General features: G+C 34.6%; 1 protein-coding gene across 3 annotated transcripts; it reads left to right on the top strand.

Annotated features, from left to right (window-relative positions):
* The first annotated feature begins 5,246 nt into the window (after positions 1-5,246).
* Positions 5,247-7,797, top strand: LOC122299053 (extensin-1-like). 3 transcript variants are annotated; one of them, XM_043108903.1, is made up of 3 exons: positions 5,247-5,477; positions 5,532-7,231; positions 7,519-7,797. In XM_043108903.1, exons 1-2 carry the CDS (start codon positions 5,286-5,288, stop codon positions 7,206-7,208), a joined length of 1,869 nt encoding a protein of 622 aa, XP_042964837.1. In that variant the 5' UTR covers positions 5,247-5,285; the 3' UTR covers positions 7,209-7,231; positions 7,519-7,797. The 3 variants fall into 3 exon arrangements, 2 of the variants coding, with proteins under 2 accessions (XP_042964837.1, XP_042964835.1); XR_006239564.1 differs by having other exon boundaries at positions 5,247-7,328; positions 7,381-7,578; XM_043108901.1 differs by having other exon boundaries at positions 5,248-7,231.
* The last annotated feature ends 7,080 nt before the right edge of the window (positions 7,798-14,877 follow it).

Genomic DNA, 14,877 nt, shown 5'->3' with positions numbered 1-14,877 from the left:
AACTGTACGTATTATTTCTTTTTAATAATTTGAAGAGAGACATAACACGACATATCTATATAAATATATATATATATATATAAAACTAGTCGTGAACATTTAATACAGCATTTTCAATGCATTTATAAGAAAAATAATAAGCTTTTTTCCCAAAATAATATTTTATGCCAAATCGCATGCAAGAACTGATACGTGGCTAGACATATCGATCTAGAAACTGGGATGTCATCTTGTACTGTTGTGCCCCATAATATTATATTTATATATATGTCTTCGTTACTCCTCGATCTTATATCAGCATTGTTCTGTTGTACTTACCTTTGCAGCACTCTGCAGAGCACTTAGTATTGGGTTTGAAAGTTGAAACAGCTTGGATAAAGGCCGCCAATCCTCTGAGATCGTAACTCTGCCAACATTTACTGCAAAACATGATCAGAATCACCTGAGACAAACAAATTTGGGAAATCATCGGGACTTTTGGAAACAAGTGATCATGAGGTCGATTTAATATGTTAAATTACGTGTTGGTTAAATTGCAAGAACTTGGGTAGTTGTAACAAAAGGTAAAACATGTCAAGCAAAAGTTGGATTTGGAAAATAAACCCTAGCTAGATGGTTGAGGAACAATCACGAAGCTTCCTGTAACTCTTTATCCTTCTTCTTGTGTAGTGGGTGAAACTTCTCGATCTGTGCTTGCTTTATTTGCCTCCTTTGTCATCTTTCTGAATTTTGAAATACTCGATGCATGAGTAGTAGGGGTTAACATTCATGGGGTTATAATTTATTCATGATGCTGTGCTTCTTTTTCTATTTCTCGTTTTTTGTTTTGGATTCTAGTACTGTTGTTTCTCCTTTGTTTTGAAATTTTTGTTTGTATATTGTAATTTATGAAGGAAAGTTCTCCAAAACGTTCAAAATATCCAAATTTTAAAACTCAAATTCGATTAACTCTAGTTGGATTTTCACATATTAATTGAGCATGATGACCAAGACCATAACGAAAAAAATAATTATTTATAACGAATTATTTATGACAAGAATACAATATTTTTTTGTAAAAAATGATTATTTTCATAGTAAATAGTTAATCACAAATAAACATTTTTCTAGCAGATCAACAAACCTTTTGTAGGAAAAAATCTGAAATGCATCCTTGGAACAACATGTTTGATGTAAGTAGACATCAATTTAGGCCAAATACAAAAAGAAAGAAAACATTAGCAAAAGCATAATTTCTTTTCTAGCAAATCTGAAATGCGATATCCGTGGAAACAACGTGTTCGACGTAAGTAGTCCTCAATTTAGGCCAAATACAGAAAGAAAAAAAAAAAAAAAATAGTTAGCAAAAGCATAATTGCTTTTCTAGCATAGTACTCCTCCATTGGCCTTTGGCATCATGTTCATGCACTCGCTAATTGGAATCTAGAAAAGGTACAAAAGGAGGTCAACATCTTGATTAATCTGTTGGTCCCATGAGTAGTAATTTTACACCAATTATTCAATCCTTGCACGGTATCGTCAAAAGCATATGCCTATCTACCCAATATTATTTTATGTTATCTTAATATCGAAAACTTTTCTGGTTACAAACAGTAAAAAAAAGAAAAGAAAAGAGTGTGAATGTTCAATCAAACAATTCGTTTTTAGAGAGATAGAGAGATCTAGAGGCCTTGCCACCTGGTGGTAGACATATTTGAAAAGGAAGATAAAGTCCTGTGTAGTGTCTGTCAACAATAATGCCATAGATAACGTTCGGCAGCTTTGGTAGACCCAAAAACTACAAACAAACAAAAAAAAAAGACCCTAACATGCTGAAGGGGAACTAATGGCTAGTGAGTAAGCAATCAAAGAAAACCTTCAGAACTGTATGGATTTGCTTGTGGCGCATAGGCCCTTACATGAATATTTGCATGCATGATGGCCATTTGTTTTGCCCGTGATGTACGCCTCAATTATCGACAACCACATATCATTGTCACGCTATCCTATTCGTGTTCATGAATGAGCTATTTTTCTGATCCCCCCCAAAAAAAACAGAGAAAATTAAAAGAAATATTATAGATTATTCATAATTGATAATTAATATACTAAATGATCAGTTAATTAATTTTATGGAACTGTCGGTGAATTTCGACCTCTTTAATATAAATTGACTAGCTGGCCGGCATCGGTCTAAGTGTACGATCATGAGATTCCACGTGCTAGCTTCTAATTTTCTAATCAAAATGGCTGTATTCTTTAATTTCTTCTATCTAGGAAAGGTGGATACATATACGGCTGCATTCACATTTGGTATTAGACGTTTGTATTATCATTTGCAACTTGTCTGAGTGAGGTTCATGTATAATGTCTAAAATGAAGATAAGATTCATGGAAAAACAAGTACATGATAATTCAATAATGTCTTATATTGTGTAGCGATTTGGTATTCCAAGACCAAAGCCAAAAGACATATTCACGCATACAGACACACACACTTGTAATGCTTTGTAGGGACAGACATTAAACAACGATAATATGAAACTTGTGACATTAATTGTACGATCGATATATCACTGTATTTCCGATCATGGATTGACCAATATATATATATATATATATATTTCAATAATGTCGACACATCTGTCAAAAACAAACTAAAATATAATTTAATGTCTTGTGGAACGGGGAACCCTCACAGCCCTTGATCATGATGATCAGGCGGCCAGCCTCTGAGAACGTGGATCGATGATCTAGATCAAATCATGACTTCCCATTGCAGATGCCACCTACCCTGGAAAAGTTTTCAGCTTACGAGTTTTCAACAAAAGGGTTTTATTTATTTTCAACATGCCACCTTTACATTAATTTGGTTGATCGATCCTGATTCGGGGCTCGTTCCTTTTGTTTTCAATAACTAGATATATAAAAAATATGAAATATTCTAGATGCAGACTGTATACTTTGCTTCTTGAGTTTGCTTGCATGCTGGGATGTCCGTGGGATGTCCAAGATTAGGTGAAGCTTGAATATATATATATATATGCCAAAAAAAAGACTAAAAGTATGGTGATGTTTGGTATATAATTGTCACATGCCTTTTCCGATTCTGTCTGCAGATCGGATCGAAAGATCGAACAGTCAAAGATCAAGTTACATTCTTTTACCGAAAAGGATAATTTCCTAGATCCAGTCTTTACCTACTCCTTTCTGGAACATATATAGATCAGCGCGCGAGAGGAACAAACCAAAGATCAATGCCACGTACGTGAAAAGGACACATGCAAAACGTACGACCACTAGCCTATATATATATATATATATGATGGTGAAGTCGTCTTTACTCTATTACTGTCGGCCTTAAATTACCCATTTTTCTACGCTTCGGTTCGATTATTTTTAAGGATTTTTACTTCGTTATCTTAATGAAGCCGACATCATGGATTTACAATCCCATGATTGCATGTCTACGTGTGAAAGAATAACAAAGCAATAAAAAATTCAGTACCTTAATTATGGCATCGATCCATTAATGGAGCTAGCTAAGACTACCTAGCTTATCTTACTAATCATGTTTATAATAATACTACAGTAGCTATCTCTCGATCGATATCATCTTTTCCTTCAGTCAATCAAACAAATAAATAATGGTCGGCATCTAACACAGCTGGTCAGCAGTTAGAATTTGCTGAAGTACTTTGTTTTCTGGTTTAGTTATTGAAATTAGTTCTTCTTTTCATATATTCAAACCTAAGTATACAGGTGTCCGATCGAGGTGCATGCGTTTCTGAGTTTCATGGCCGCAAATTTTGATCAGATCATGCTTTAGGCAATGGACTTTAACAAACCTGCAGATATATACGATATTAATATTGTTGAAGATAGTAATCATTTTTAAACAGGAAAATATAAAGAAAGTGAAAGCTTAAACTAGAAAATTAAAGCGAACGGGCTGGTACTTATTATTTATTAATTGGTATCCTGCAGATTACTGCATGCGCCCGCAGAATGAATTGAGTTACCGCCATGCATTCATACGCAATTAATATCATGAAAATGACAGAGTAGATCAGATTAATGGAAGAAAAGGGGGAGGGAGGGAGAGTAGAAGTCGCGCCGCCGGGTTCTCGTGCCCAAAAAATCATGGAAAGTTAGGCAGCCACATATACATCCGTACGTCTGTTGGGCTCTGATGATCTACGGATTTAATTACTGATTACCCAACAAAAGATTAAAAACACACGAAAAAAAAAATGTTCTTTATGGATCGAAAATTACATAAACAAGAATTGATGGATGATGCTTTGAATTATTGGCTTTAGAAAAGCCAAAGTTCAAAAGATTCACACCATGAATACTTTATTCCCTGCTTAGCTAGCTTGCAACCTCCATGGAGCAATAATCTACCCGAGAGCCCACATCCAGTACATTGCTCCAAACATCAACGACAATTCTTTGGAACGTGAGCCGCCTGTGCTGTATTTTGTTTCCTTTTACTTCTCTCTCTCTCTCTCTCTCTCTGTCTCTGTCTCTGTCTTGCTCAGAGGTGAAATTGTTATTTTAGTGCCAATTGACTGTTCTTTTGCCCTTTTATGACAACTCACTTTATTTTATATATATATATATATATAAAACACAAAAGTTTAAGTTTATTTTTTAACTTTTAAAAGATATTAAAAGTACTTTATGTTAGTAACTTTAACGTATTTTTATTTATTTTATTATTATAATTAATTGTATTACTTTTTAATAAAAAATAATTATTTTAACGAATCTAACAAAACTCAAAATAAGATAAAGTCCCCTCCTAATAATTGGCTCGTTAAAAGTTTGTGGAACCATTCTCGACATTAATTCAATTTTTTTTTTTTTTTATAGAAAAAATAGCATTGCTGCGAAATGAATTGCGATGGGTATGATACATAGCCAAGAACATAATTAAGGTGGTGAATAATTTTTCATAGTTGTAAACACTTAGGGAAAATTGTCGAAACATTAATAATGGTTTGCTTAAATAAATGCTGTTGGTGGTCCAAATTATTACAGTGCTCCTGGTGATCATAATTGACGTTTTCACAACTGATAATAATTTTATATATCAATCATAACATTCTAGTACTATAACGTAGTCCGGAGCAATGTTAGACAGACTGACTTGTTCTGTTGTTTTCCTAGAAAGATTAATTCTATTTATGAGGTAATTTTCCAAGGAAAAGAAATTACTGTCCATTGGTAAGGAAAAAAGCTATATAAAGCGACTGAATGAGTTGCTTAGAAGCAGAATCGAAACCCCATTCGCAGTGAAGATGGGAAAAATGGGGTCTAGAGTGACCTCTCTCATTCTCACTCTCTTTGTAGCGTTAGTCTCTCTCAGCTTGCCGTCTGAAACCTCTGCAAACTACCCATACTCATCTCCTCCACCTCCACCTCCAAAGGAGCATTATGTGTACAAGTCTCCTCCTCCTCCTCCTCCGGTGAAACCATACCATCCACCTTATGTGTACAAGTCTCCTCCTCCTCCACCTCCGGTGAAACCATACCATCCACCATATGTGTACAAGTCTCCTCCTCCTCCACCTCCGGTGAAACCATACCATCCACCTTATGTGTACAAGTCTCCACCACCACCACCCCCCAAGGTGCCGCACCATCCACCACCCCACAAGAAGCCTCCCCACCATCCACCCTACGTGTACAAGTCTCCTCCTCCACCACCTCCGGTGAAACCATACCATCCACCTTATGTGTACAAGTCTCCACCACCACCACCCCCCAAGGTGCCGCACCATCCACCACCCCACAAGAAGCCGCCCCACCATCCACCCTACGTGTACAAGTCTCCTCCTCCACCACCTCCGGTGAAACCATACCATCCACCTTATGTCTACAAGTCTCCACCACCACCACCCCCCAAGGTGCCGCACCATCCACCACCCCACAAGAAGCCGCCCCACCATCCACCTTATGTGTACAAGTCTCCTCCTCCACCACCGCCAAAGAAGCCACACCATCCACCTTACGTGTACAAGTCTCCTCCACCACCACCACACCACAATAAGCCGCCCCACCATCCACCCTATGTGTACAAGTCTCCTCCTCCACCGCCGCCAAAGAAGCCACACCATCCACCATACGTGTACAAGTCTCCTCCACCACCCCCACCCCACAAGAAGCCGCCCCACCATCCACCCTATGTGTACAAGTCTCCTCCACCACCGCCGCCAAAGAAGCCACACCACCCACCATACGTGTACAAGTCTCCTCCACCACCCCCACCGAAGAAGCCTTACCACCCACCATACGTGTACAAGTCTCCTCCACCACCCCCACCGAAGAAGCCTTACCACCCACCATACGTGTACAAGTCTCCTCCTCCACCGCCACCGAAGAAGCCCCACCACCCACCCTACCATCCACCCTACGTTTACAAGTCCCCTCCACCACCACCACCCACCAAGCCCTACCACCCTCCCTACGTTTACAAGTCCCCTCCACCACCACCACCCACAAAGCCCTACCACCCTCCCTACGTTTACAAGTCCCCTCCACCACCACCACCCACCAAGCCCTACCACCCCCCCTACGTTTACAAGTCCCCTCCACCACCACCACCCACCAAGCCCTACCACCCCCCCTACGTTTACAAGTCCCCTCCACCACCACCACCCACCAAGCCCTACCACCCCCCCTACGTTTACAAGTCCCCTCCACCACCACCACCCACGAAGCCCTACCACCCCCCCTACGTTTACAAGTCCCCTCCACCACCACCACCCACGAAGCCCTACCATCCACCTTACGTGTACAAATCGCCCCCTCCACCACCTCCCACAAAGCCCTACCACCCACCCTACCATCCACCCTACGTTTACAAGTCCCCTCCACCACCACCACCACCCACCAAGCCCTACCATCCACCCTACGTTTACAAGTCTCCACCGCCACCACCACCCACCAAGCCATACCATCCTCCCTACGTTTACAAGTCCCCTCCACCCCCACCACCCACGAAGCCATACCACCCACCCTATGTTTATAAGTCTCCACCACCACCACCACCCACGAAGCCCTACCATCCACCTTACGTGTACAAATCTCCCCCTCCACCTCCCAAGGAGCCCCACCATCCACCATATGTGTACAAGTCTCCTCCTCCTCCTCCTCCTGTACACAAGCCACCAACACACCCATACATCTATGCATCACCCCCTCCTCCACACTACTACTAGAGAGTAGCTCTGATAACATCATGGTAAGCTTCTTAATGCACACATTTCTTAATCTTTCATAACATTCGATTAATTGCAGTTCCATTCTAGCAATATATATATATATATATATATATACTATCTAGTTAAGTTGTCCTTAGAAAAGATGCATTTGTAATCCAATACGTACGGTTCTAATTTTTTAACCGAGATGAACATGTCTTCTGGCAGCATTACGCTTAAAGTTGTCAAGTATTATTTCTCTACGTTTTGTCAATGTTTTATGAAGCAAATTGACCAATGACATAAACCAACGAACATTTTCTTGCAGGAGAGCGAAAGACGAAATAAAGGAAGGCTTGCATGAAGTGCTTGTATACGAAGAAGGACGCCGAAGAGCTGAGCCGGCTTTGATGTATTGTTTGATTTTGTGCTATTAAGAGTTTGTTCATGATGTTGAGTGTATGTAGCAAAGAGTGGTCAGTGTAATATTTATTCCTATTATGTCCATCATGTACTTTAGGAATTTCGACCATTATGCAAACGCGGAGGATGGTCGATAAGCAATAAATAAAAACTTTTATCTAATATATATTATTATTGGCCCATACATCATTGTGTATTATTTAATCGTGTCCATTTCTTTTGTCCTTCGTAATGATGAAGGATGCGATCGAGTGAGTGGGACATGTTAACGATTGGCCTCTCTTTGTTTATGCATGTATGCATGGATGCATGGCTTTTCCCATGCATGCACAGAAAAATCGAAAGCCACGTCACATGAGAAAGAACAGGCCAGTTCGACAAGGAATCTGTCAATTATCATGCAGATCGAGATTGCGCGCACTTTAGTTGAAGCGGGTACTTCTTGCTTAATCATTTATGTTCTTCAATGGCGGACATATATATAATTTGATATATTCCCCTTGCTTTTGTTGGGATTAACAAGCACTTGGATCAGTTTCTTAGCTCTGTTAATGTTTAAGTCCTTTAATTCGAATTCCATATTCTAATTAGGTTACAAACTGCATGCAACGAAACAATAATGGTGACACTGACGTATAATATACGAAGGAATTGGAAATAGTGAGCCCTAACATTGAGTTAGACTAACTGCATGCGTACTGTTAATAACAATAATAATAATAAAGACATGTGAAGGAATTAAGTCATGGGCCCCAGCGACTGCAAAGTGACTGTGTCGACTTCTTTTTATTTTTTCATGGTCCACTTGTTTGAGATATCTCATCATGATAACACCTGTGAGCAAAACCATTGGGCATTATCAAACTAAAATGTTTTTAGTATACTTTTAATTTTATTTTAATTATATAACAAACGATTATGAGGAGAGAAAATATATTATATATTACCCAATATCATTAGTACTTAATTAAGCTCTAGAGGTAGGCTTATCCTGAAACAAAATTATTCAGAAAATTAATACTTAAACATTGATATATATATATATATAAATTAATCATTATATGAAGAAGAAGAAAAAAATTAAACTCATTAATAAGTTATTCATCAATTTACTTAAAATATTGTACGTACTAATTTGCCACATGATGATCATCAGCATTAATATAATTTAGTATATATATATTGAATTCATATATTAGCCATCATGCATGTATATTATTCAAAGCTGAATTAATTAATTCAAAGCGATAAAATGCAAGCTGTATCATGGTAAAATTCGTACCATTGAATAATTTAAAAACGATAGTTGAAGATTCAAAGATTCCACACGATAGATATGTAATTAGTATGCTTCGAGGCATGGACCCCCGCGCCCACTAGGCCATTGAAAAAAAAATAATAAAAATAAAAATAAAAATAAAAAAACATCCTGGCCTCCCAAAAAGCCATGCTCGATCTCATAGTACTGATCTAGCTCTTCTTTTTTCTTTTCTTGTGGTTCTGATTAGATGAAAAAAGGAAATTTTAAAAAAAAATCCATTAAAGTAGAAATAAATATATATAGATCTAACGAATAAGCCAATGAATTAGTCAGTAGTATATATTAATTAATCTTATCATGCAGGAACCTAGCTTGTGATTGACGTTAATTCATGATCGAGTGCATGCATGCATGCAGGGATCGATCATGATGAGCTGATCGAGGAGTACTGGTACTTGATGAGGTGGCCATTAATCTAGCTAATTGAAGGGTTAATGTTAAGCGCATGCATGCATGGAATCATGACTATATATGAAGAAAGATGCGTTTTGAGTTTTGACTTTACCTATACATGATATTTAGAAAATGACATAGTGATGTTGATATGGATAAAGCTAGCATGCATGCAGGCTATATATACATATAATATATGTATGTACGTATATATGTGGGGTAATTAGACGACGGAAACAAATGTCACAAACATCACTAAAGAAACATGGCTAGCTAAATGGATAGCGTTTGTAGGTCCTTTTGAACTATGTATATGATTTAGCCTTTTATTTTATACTTGTTTAAGTTCGTACGTGTTCCTGATCTTCAATGAACAGATCTATCATTAGTTGAATTATTGAGAAAGTAGATTCCAATCATTCTGATCTTTGCTGGCCTACTCGATCGTAAATTCATTTTCATGCACAATGAACAGTAAAATAACTCTTTAATGATGTCATCTATGTACGTAAATTTTACTAAATTGTCGAATGGACATTATTTTAACTGACTCCAGATCATGAATTTACTAATTAATAAGATAAAACGCGAATCCTACTTTACAGTAAAATTATCAATTGTTCCAAAAATTTATGTTAATAAGAAGATTAGGCTATATTTAACTTCTTTTTTTTTTGGTATGATGCCCTTAATTACATTTATACACTATAAGAAGTACGTCCTATTCCAATAGGAAAAATATAGTTACAAGTATAATTGTGCATTAATCTGTGCACTAATCTGTACACCAATGTGATGTGATTGGTCAAAAAGTAAATTTTATTAAAAACAGTATTAATTTAAATTTTAAGTATGAATGAATCAGTATTGATACACAAATTAGTACGCGACTGTGTTTATATATAGCAAAACTCATTCCAATATCTCGATTTATTATAAAAAATTGTTTATTTGTGTCTAATTATTTTTTGTTAAAATGATTATTTCTTATTAAAATAAATTTATTCTCGTCACAAATAATCATTATCATCGTAAATAATTATTTATAAATATTCATTTTTCTTGTAGAGCTAGCAGCGCCCCTTAGCCATTAACATTTTATCAAGCTGGTGTTAATTAGTTTGTGATCTGTTAATTATGAAATCCATCTGAGTTTATGGTTTCAAAATCCATTCACAGTACAATATTTTTTGTGTCATCGGATTCCTCTATACGTACGGAGTGTCTCATCCAATGGCAGGTATGCACTGATCCTTCCTGTCAATAAAATTAACTTATCACTGTCTTCTTCACCAACACGAAACTGAAAATCACATAGAAAAACTGCCACTAAAATTGCAAATGGGGTCACCAAGTACTAAAGGCATAATATAAAAAAAAAATAAATAAATAAGGGCTATATATATACATATAATATATATCGCTTGTATGCCAAACCAAGGATTGTCCTATTAGATGAAAGTTCTTTTTCTTTCTATTGACTTGTTATCATGAATTGCTTGCCCTCGTTTTATTGTGGTAGGCATAAAATATAAGGAGGAAAACGTGGAATCATGAAGCCACCTCCAACCCCACAAACATTTAAAGCATGTAATTAATGATCAAGTTTCTTTTGGACGTTTTATATATCAAATTGTTCTTCTTTTGACTTCATCTTTTTTGTGGGACACACACACATATAGGAAATAAAGAAATTAATCATCCAATATAATATCTCTTTATATATATAAAGTGGCTATAGAATTTTATTGATTTAACGATTTTTGTTGTTCTACCGTTAAAATTAACGCCGTTAGTTACATGAATAAATTAAAGTGGCTCTCTCTTCTTAAAAGTTTTTAATTTTTTAATCTCTCTCTCCCCAATCACTTATGAATAAATTCATAATTATTAAAATTCATGCAGCATGCATAATCCTGTAACCTATGCATTGATGATCATTTATTTATGAGGTATATTAGATATCTATATATATATATATTCTATTATATATATCTATATAAATTATATAAATATATATTCTATATTCTATTATATATATATGATCTTTTATATAAATTATAATTTATATATCAATTTATTTATGTGATTTAAAATTTTTATTCATTCCTTATATAAACAAAGAGAAATGTAAAATAATTAAGTTTAAATATATTTACCAACTACATTTATGAATACAATTATCCTAATAAAATATTATTTATTTATCAATTTAAATTCATTATGAAACATTAAAATCAAATAATAATATCTTATAAAAACCTTAGTATTTTATTTCTTTATAAAAATTATGTTACTTTTTAAAAATAATCGCTTTATTAAATTAAGAAAACGTGCTATGCACGTTCCTTTACTGTTAACAGTTTATCTCCTGTGTTGCACATGTTTGTTTCAAGATTTTTTTTTTTTTTTATAAATTCTAAATGCTTTAAAACTGATTTAAGTCTATCTTACTATTTGATGTTAGAATTTTTATATATATATTTTTTAAAAATATTACATTATTATTCAAAATTTTTTCCTTAATAAAAATAATATTTCTATACACTGGACGAACGTCCCTTGGACGTTGCCCAACCACTAGTATATATATATATATATATGTATAAAACCCTCAAATTTGGGCAGTTTTACTCGTCAGTACTACTAATGAAGTCGTGTACGTAGGACCTACATATATAGCTGTTTTAGTGTGAGACTATTTTAACATAATATAGTCATCTTTGTAAAAAATAAGTGACAATAACTATCCAGTTTTCTTATCATATAGGATCAACATATTCTCCATGAACAACAAAATTTAATCCAAATTTCATTCGATTTCATAATTTCTCTCCTATTATGTAAAATGAATATTTTTAATATGAGTAATGTTACGTATAATTATAAGTTATATAAATATCATACATTCTTTTTTAAAAAAATGAAATTTATGATTAAAAAAATAATTTTTTCATATGAATTTTATTTATATATATATTTTTTTAAAAAAATGCGACATTTGTGTACTGTATAATCAAAAATATCATTCTTCTTTTAATATTATGATCTAAAGATCTTGGCCATTACATGTTCATTAGGGTCACCTCCATTAATAACACTAATCAAGATTCGAATGATCACTTGATTACTAGACTGCCGCCTGACAAGGGACAATACGCAAAGCATGAACTGGCTAATTATTCATCTAAACAGCCAAACAGCTTTTCTTGAATCAGGGAAATCCCTGAAATCTTTCCAAGCAATCGTTGAACTGCATGCATTTGGCCATGAGATTCTTCTTGGGTGGAATACAGCTAGCTAGCTGATCATGATATCAATGGTCAATTTCTAAGATCAGAGAGTGATTTTTTTATTGATATTTCAACAGATCATAATTGTACATGCAGCACTTACCTTTCAAGGTTGTATTTATCCAAGAAGACGAAACGATTAACTTTTCCATGGCTTGGCTGCCTCCATCAAAACTCGTTACTTTGCTTTCATACAACTTTTCCTTCCCCATCAAACCAGTACTGCTTACGACGTCTGAACTGAGAACTGAGATTTCGAGTACAGCAATAATTGATGATCTTTTGATCAAAACTATAATTTTAAGAAAGGAAAATGATTTATACAGTTTTAGAATGAAGAAGATATGCACACTCTCTTTTTAAAAAAAAAAATAAATAAGAAAATTAAAACTTCCGATCCACATGAAAAAACAAGTTTGTTCATACTAGACGTAAAAAAGAAGATCACAAAATTTTCACACCTATCTATTATTGCTAGTCTAACATTAAAGTGTTGATTCTTTCTTTTCTCTCACTTTCTTTTCGGCTTTTCTCTAAAGTACTTGTTTGATAACATTCAGTATAAGAATATTTGATCTAAAAATTATAATTACAGTTATAAATTTGTAAACGTTATATAATCATTTTAAAAAAAATAAATAAATATAAAATTTATATAAAAAATTTAATTTTTTAATATCAAATTTTTTTTTTTTTTTAAATTACTGTACGGTTCTTACACATTTTATAAATATATACTATAAATAGCATTACTCGTTTGTAAGCAACTTATGTGTTTGTTGATAGCTGTCAAGCACTAACAAGAACATCATATGCAAGGCTGCTCTTTGTTATTGGCCATGTTGTAAATGAGACACTTATCGGATAATCAGGGTCAAAATCTCGAACTCAGTACTGGCTTTCCGCCATATGCTTGGCCAAGACCAAATTGCCTTAATCCTCCGAATTCTAATCCTCGTTAAGATCAAAACCCGTTAAATTATCATACCTACTAATTTAGAATTAAAGAAAATGCAGAAAACTAGGGTCAAAGACAGGAAATTAATTTTTATCTATGCAGATAAGCATTATTCAAGTATATATAGTGACATCACCCATCATAATCTTGCCACGTCGAGTAATTAATCTATAGTTTGTTGAGATTCTCAAAATCTGACACAAGTCATTCCAAAACCTCATAAAGTCAATGTTCTAAAAACTTATGGATGAAAATCGACCACACCAACGATCCGATCAAGTGTTAGGTGAGGATTGGGGGATAGTTACTTGAAGTGAAGGTTCCATACGTGGAATGTTTCATAATTTGAATTGCCTAAGATATTATAAATGGATGAAGATTTACTACAATTTCTTGTTAAAAATATTTTTTTTTCTTTTAATATAATTTCTTGTTTCGATTGGTTTTAAATATCGTTTCTATTTTATATTTATTTCTCTTTAAATTTAAAATTATTTAAAAAATTTTAAAGGATTGACTCTCAAGCAGTAAAAGCTTTGATTTTGGCTATATACACAGCTATATACACTAGTGTATATAGCCAAAATCAACTTTTGTGTAAATAAAATTTAGGGATAAACGAAATGGAGAAACTTCTTCTTGAATTCTCTAAAATGCATTTATAAAAATAGCCAAAACTTTTATTTCCAGATATCCAATATCAGTACCAATAGATAAGTTTATAACAGATCAAAATTACGATGGTCCTTCAATCAGCAATTGTTGGAAAGTCATGAATCCGAAGGCATACCCTACAAAAATTAATTTTCATAGGGAAATTAATTTTCAGAATGCATACCCTACGAAAATTAATTTTCAGAGTGACAGATGAAAGAAAGATTGTTTGAGAGCTATATATAACTATCACATGGGACATGTCATAGAATTTGTAGAAGAAGCATGCATGCAAGGAGATTAGGTAGAGCTCTCCAATTATGGATCATGTGAAAACGGGTCCCACGATTTTCCATCAAATGGTCTTTGCTCAATTAGTGCGACACCCACATTATCTTATGAAAAAAGAAGAAAAGAAAAGGAAGTATCTCGATGAACTTGGCATAGATAATTACTAATATTTGATGGAAAGTCTAGAATTTTTTATAAAAGGTATGCAGTCTCATGTTTTGCTATGGTTTATATGCTTATCTCAATGTTTGTATAGTGGTTAGCTGGTTTTATAACTTATTTTGATACCGGATTTGGTTTTTATGATTGTGTAACCTTCATATATTAGGAAATAACCACAGTATTCCTCCACTA

This window comes from Carya illinoinensis, chromosome 16, assembly GCF_018687715.1.
Source record: "Carya illinoinensis cultivar Pawnee chromosome 16, C.illinoinensisPawnee_v1, whole genome shotgun sequence".
NCBI classification, from domain to species: domain Eukaryota; kingdom Viridiplantae; phylum Streptophyta; class Magnoliopsida; order Fagales; family Juglandaceae; genus Carya; species Carya illinoinensis.
The sequence above is the reverse complement of the archived record's forward strand: the minus strand, read 5'-3'. Positions and strand labels throughout refer to the sequence as shown.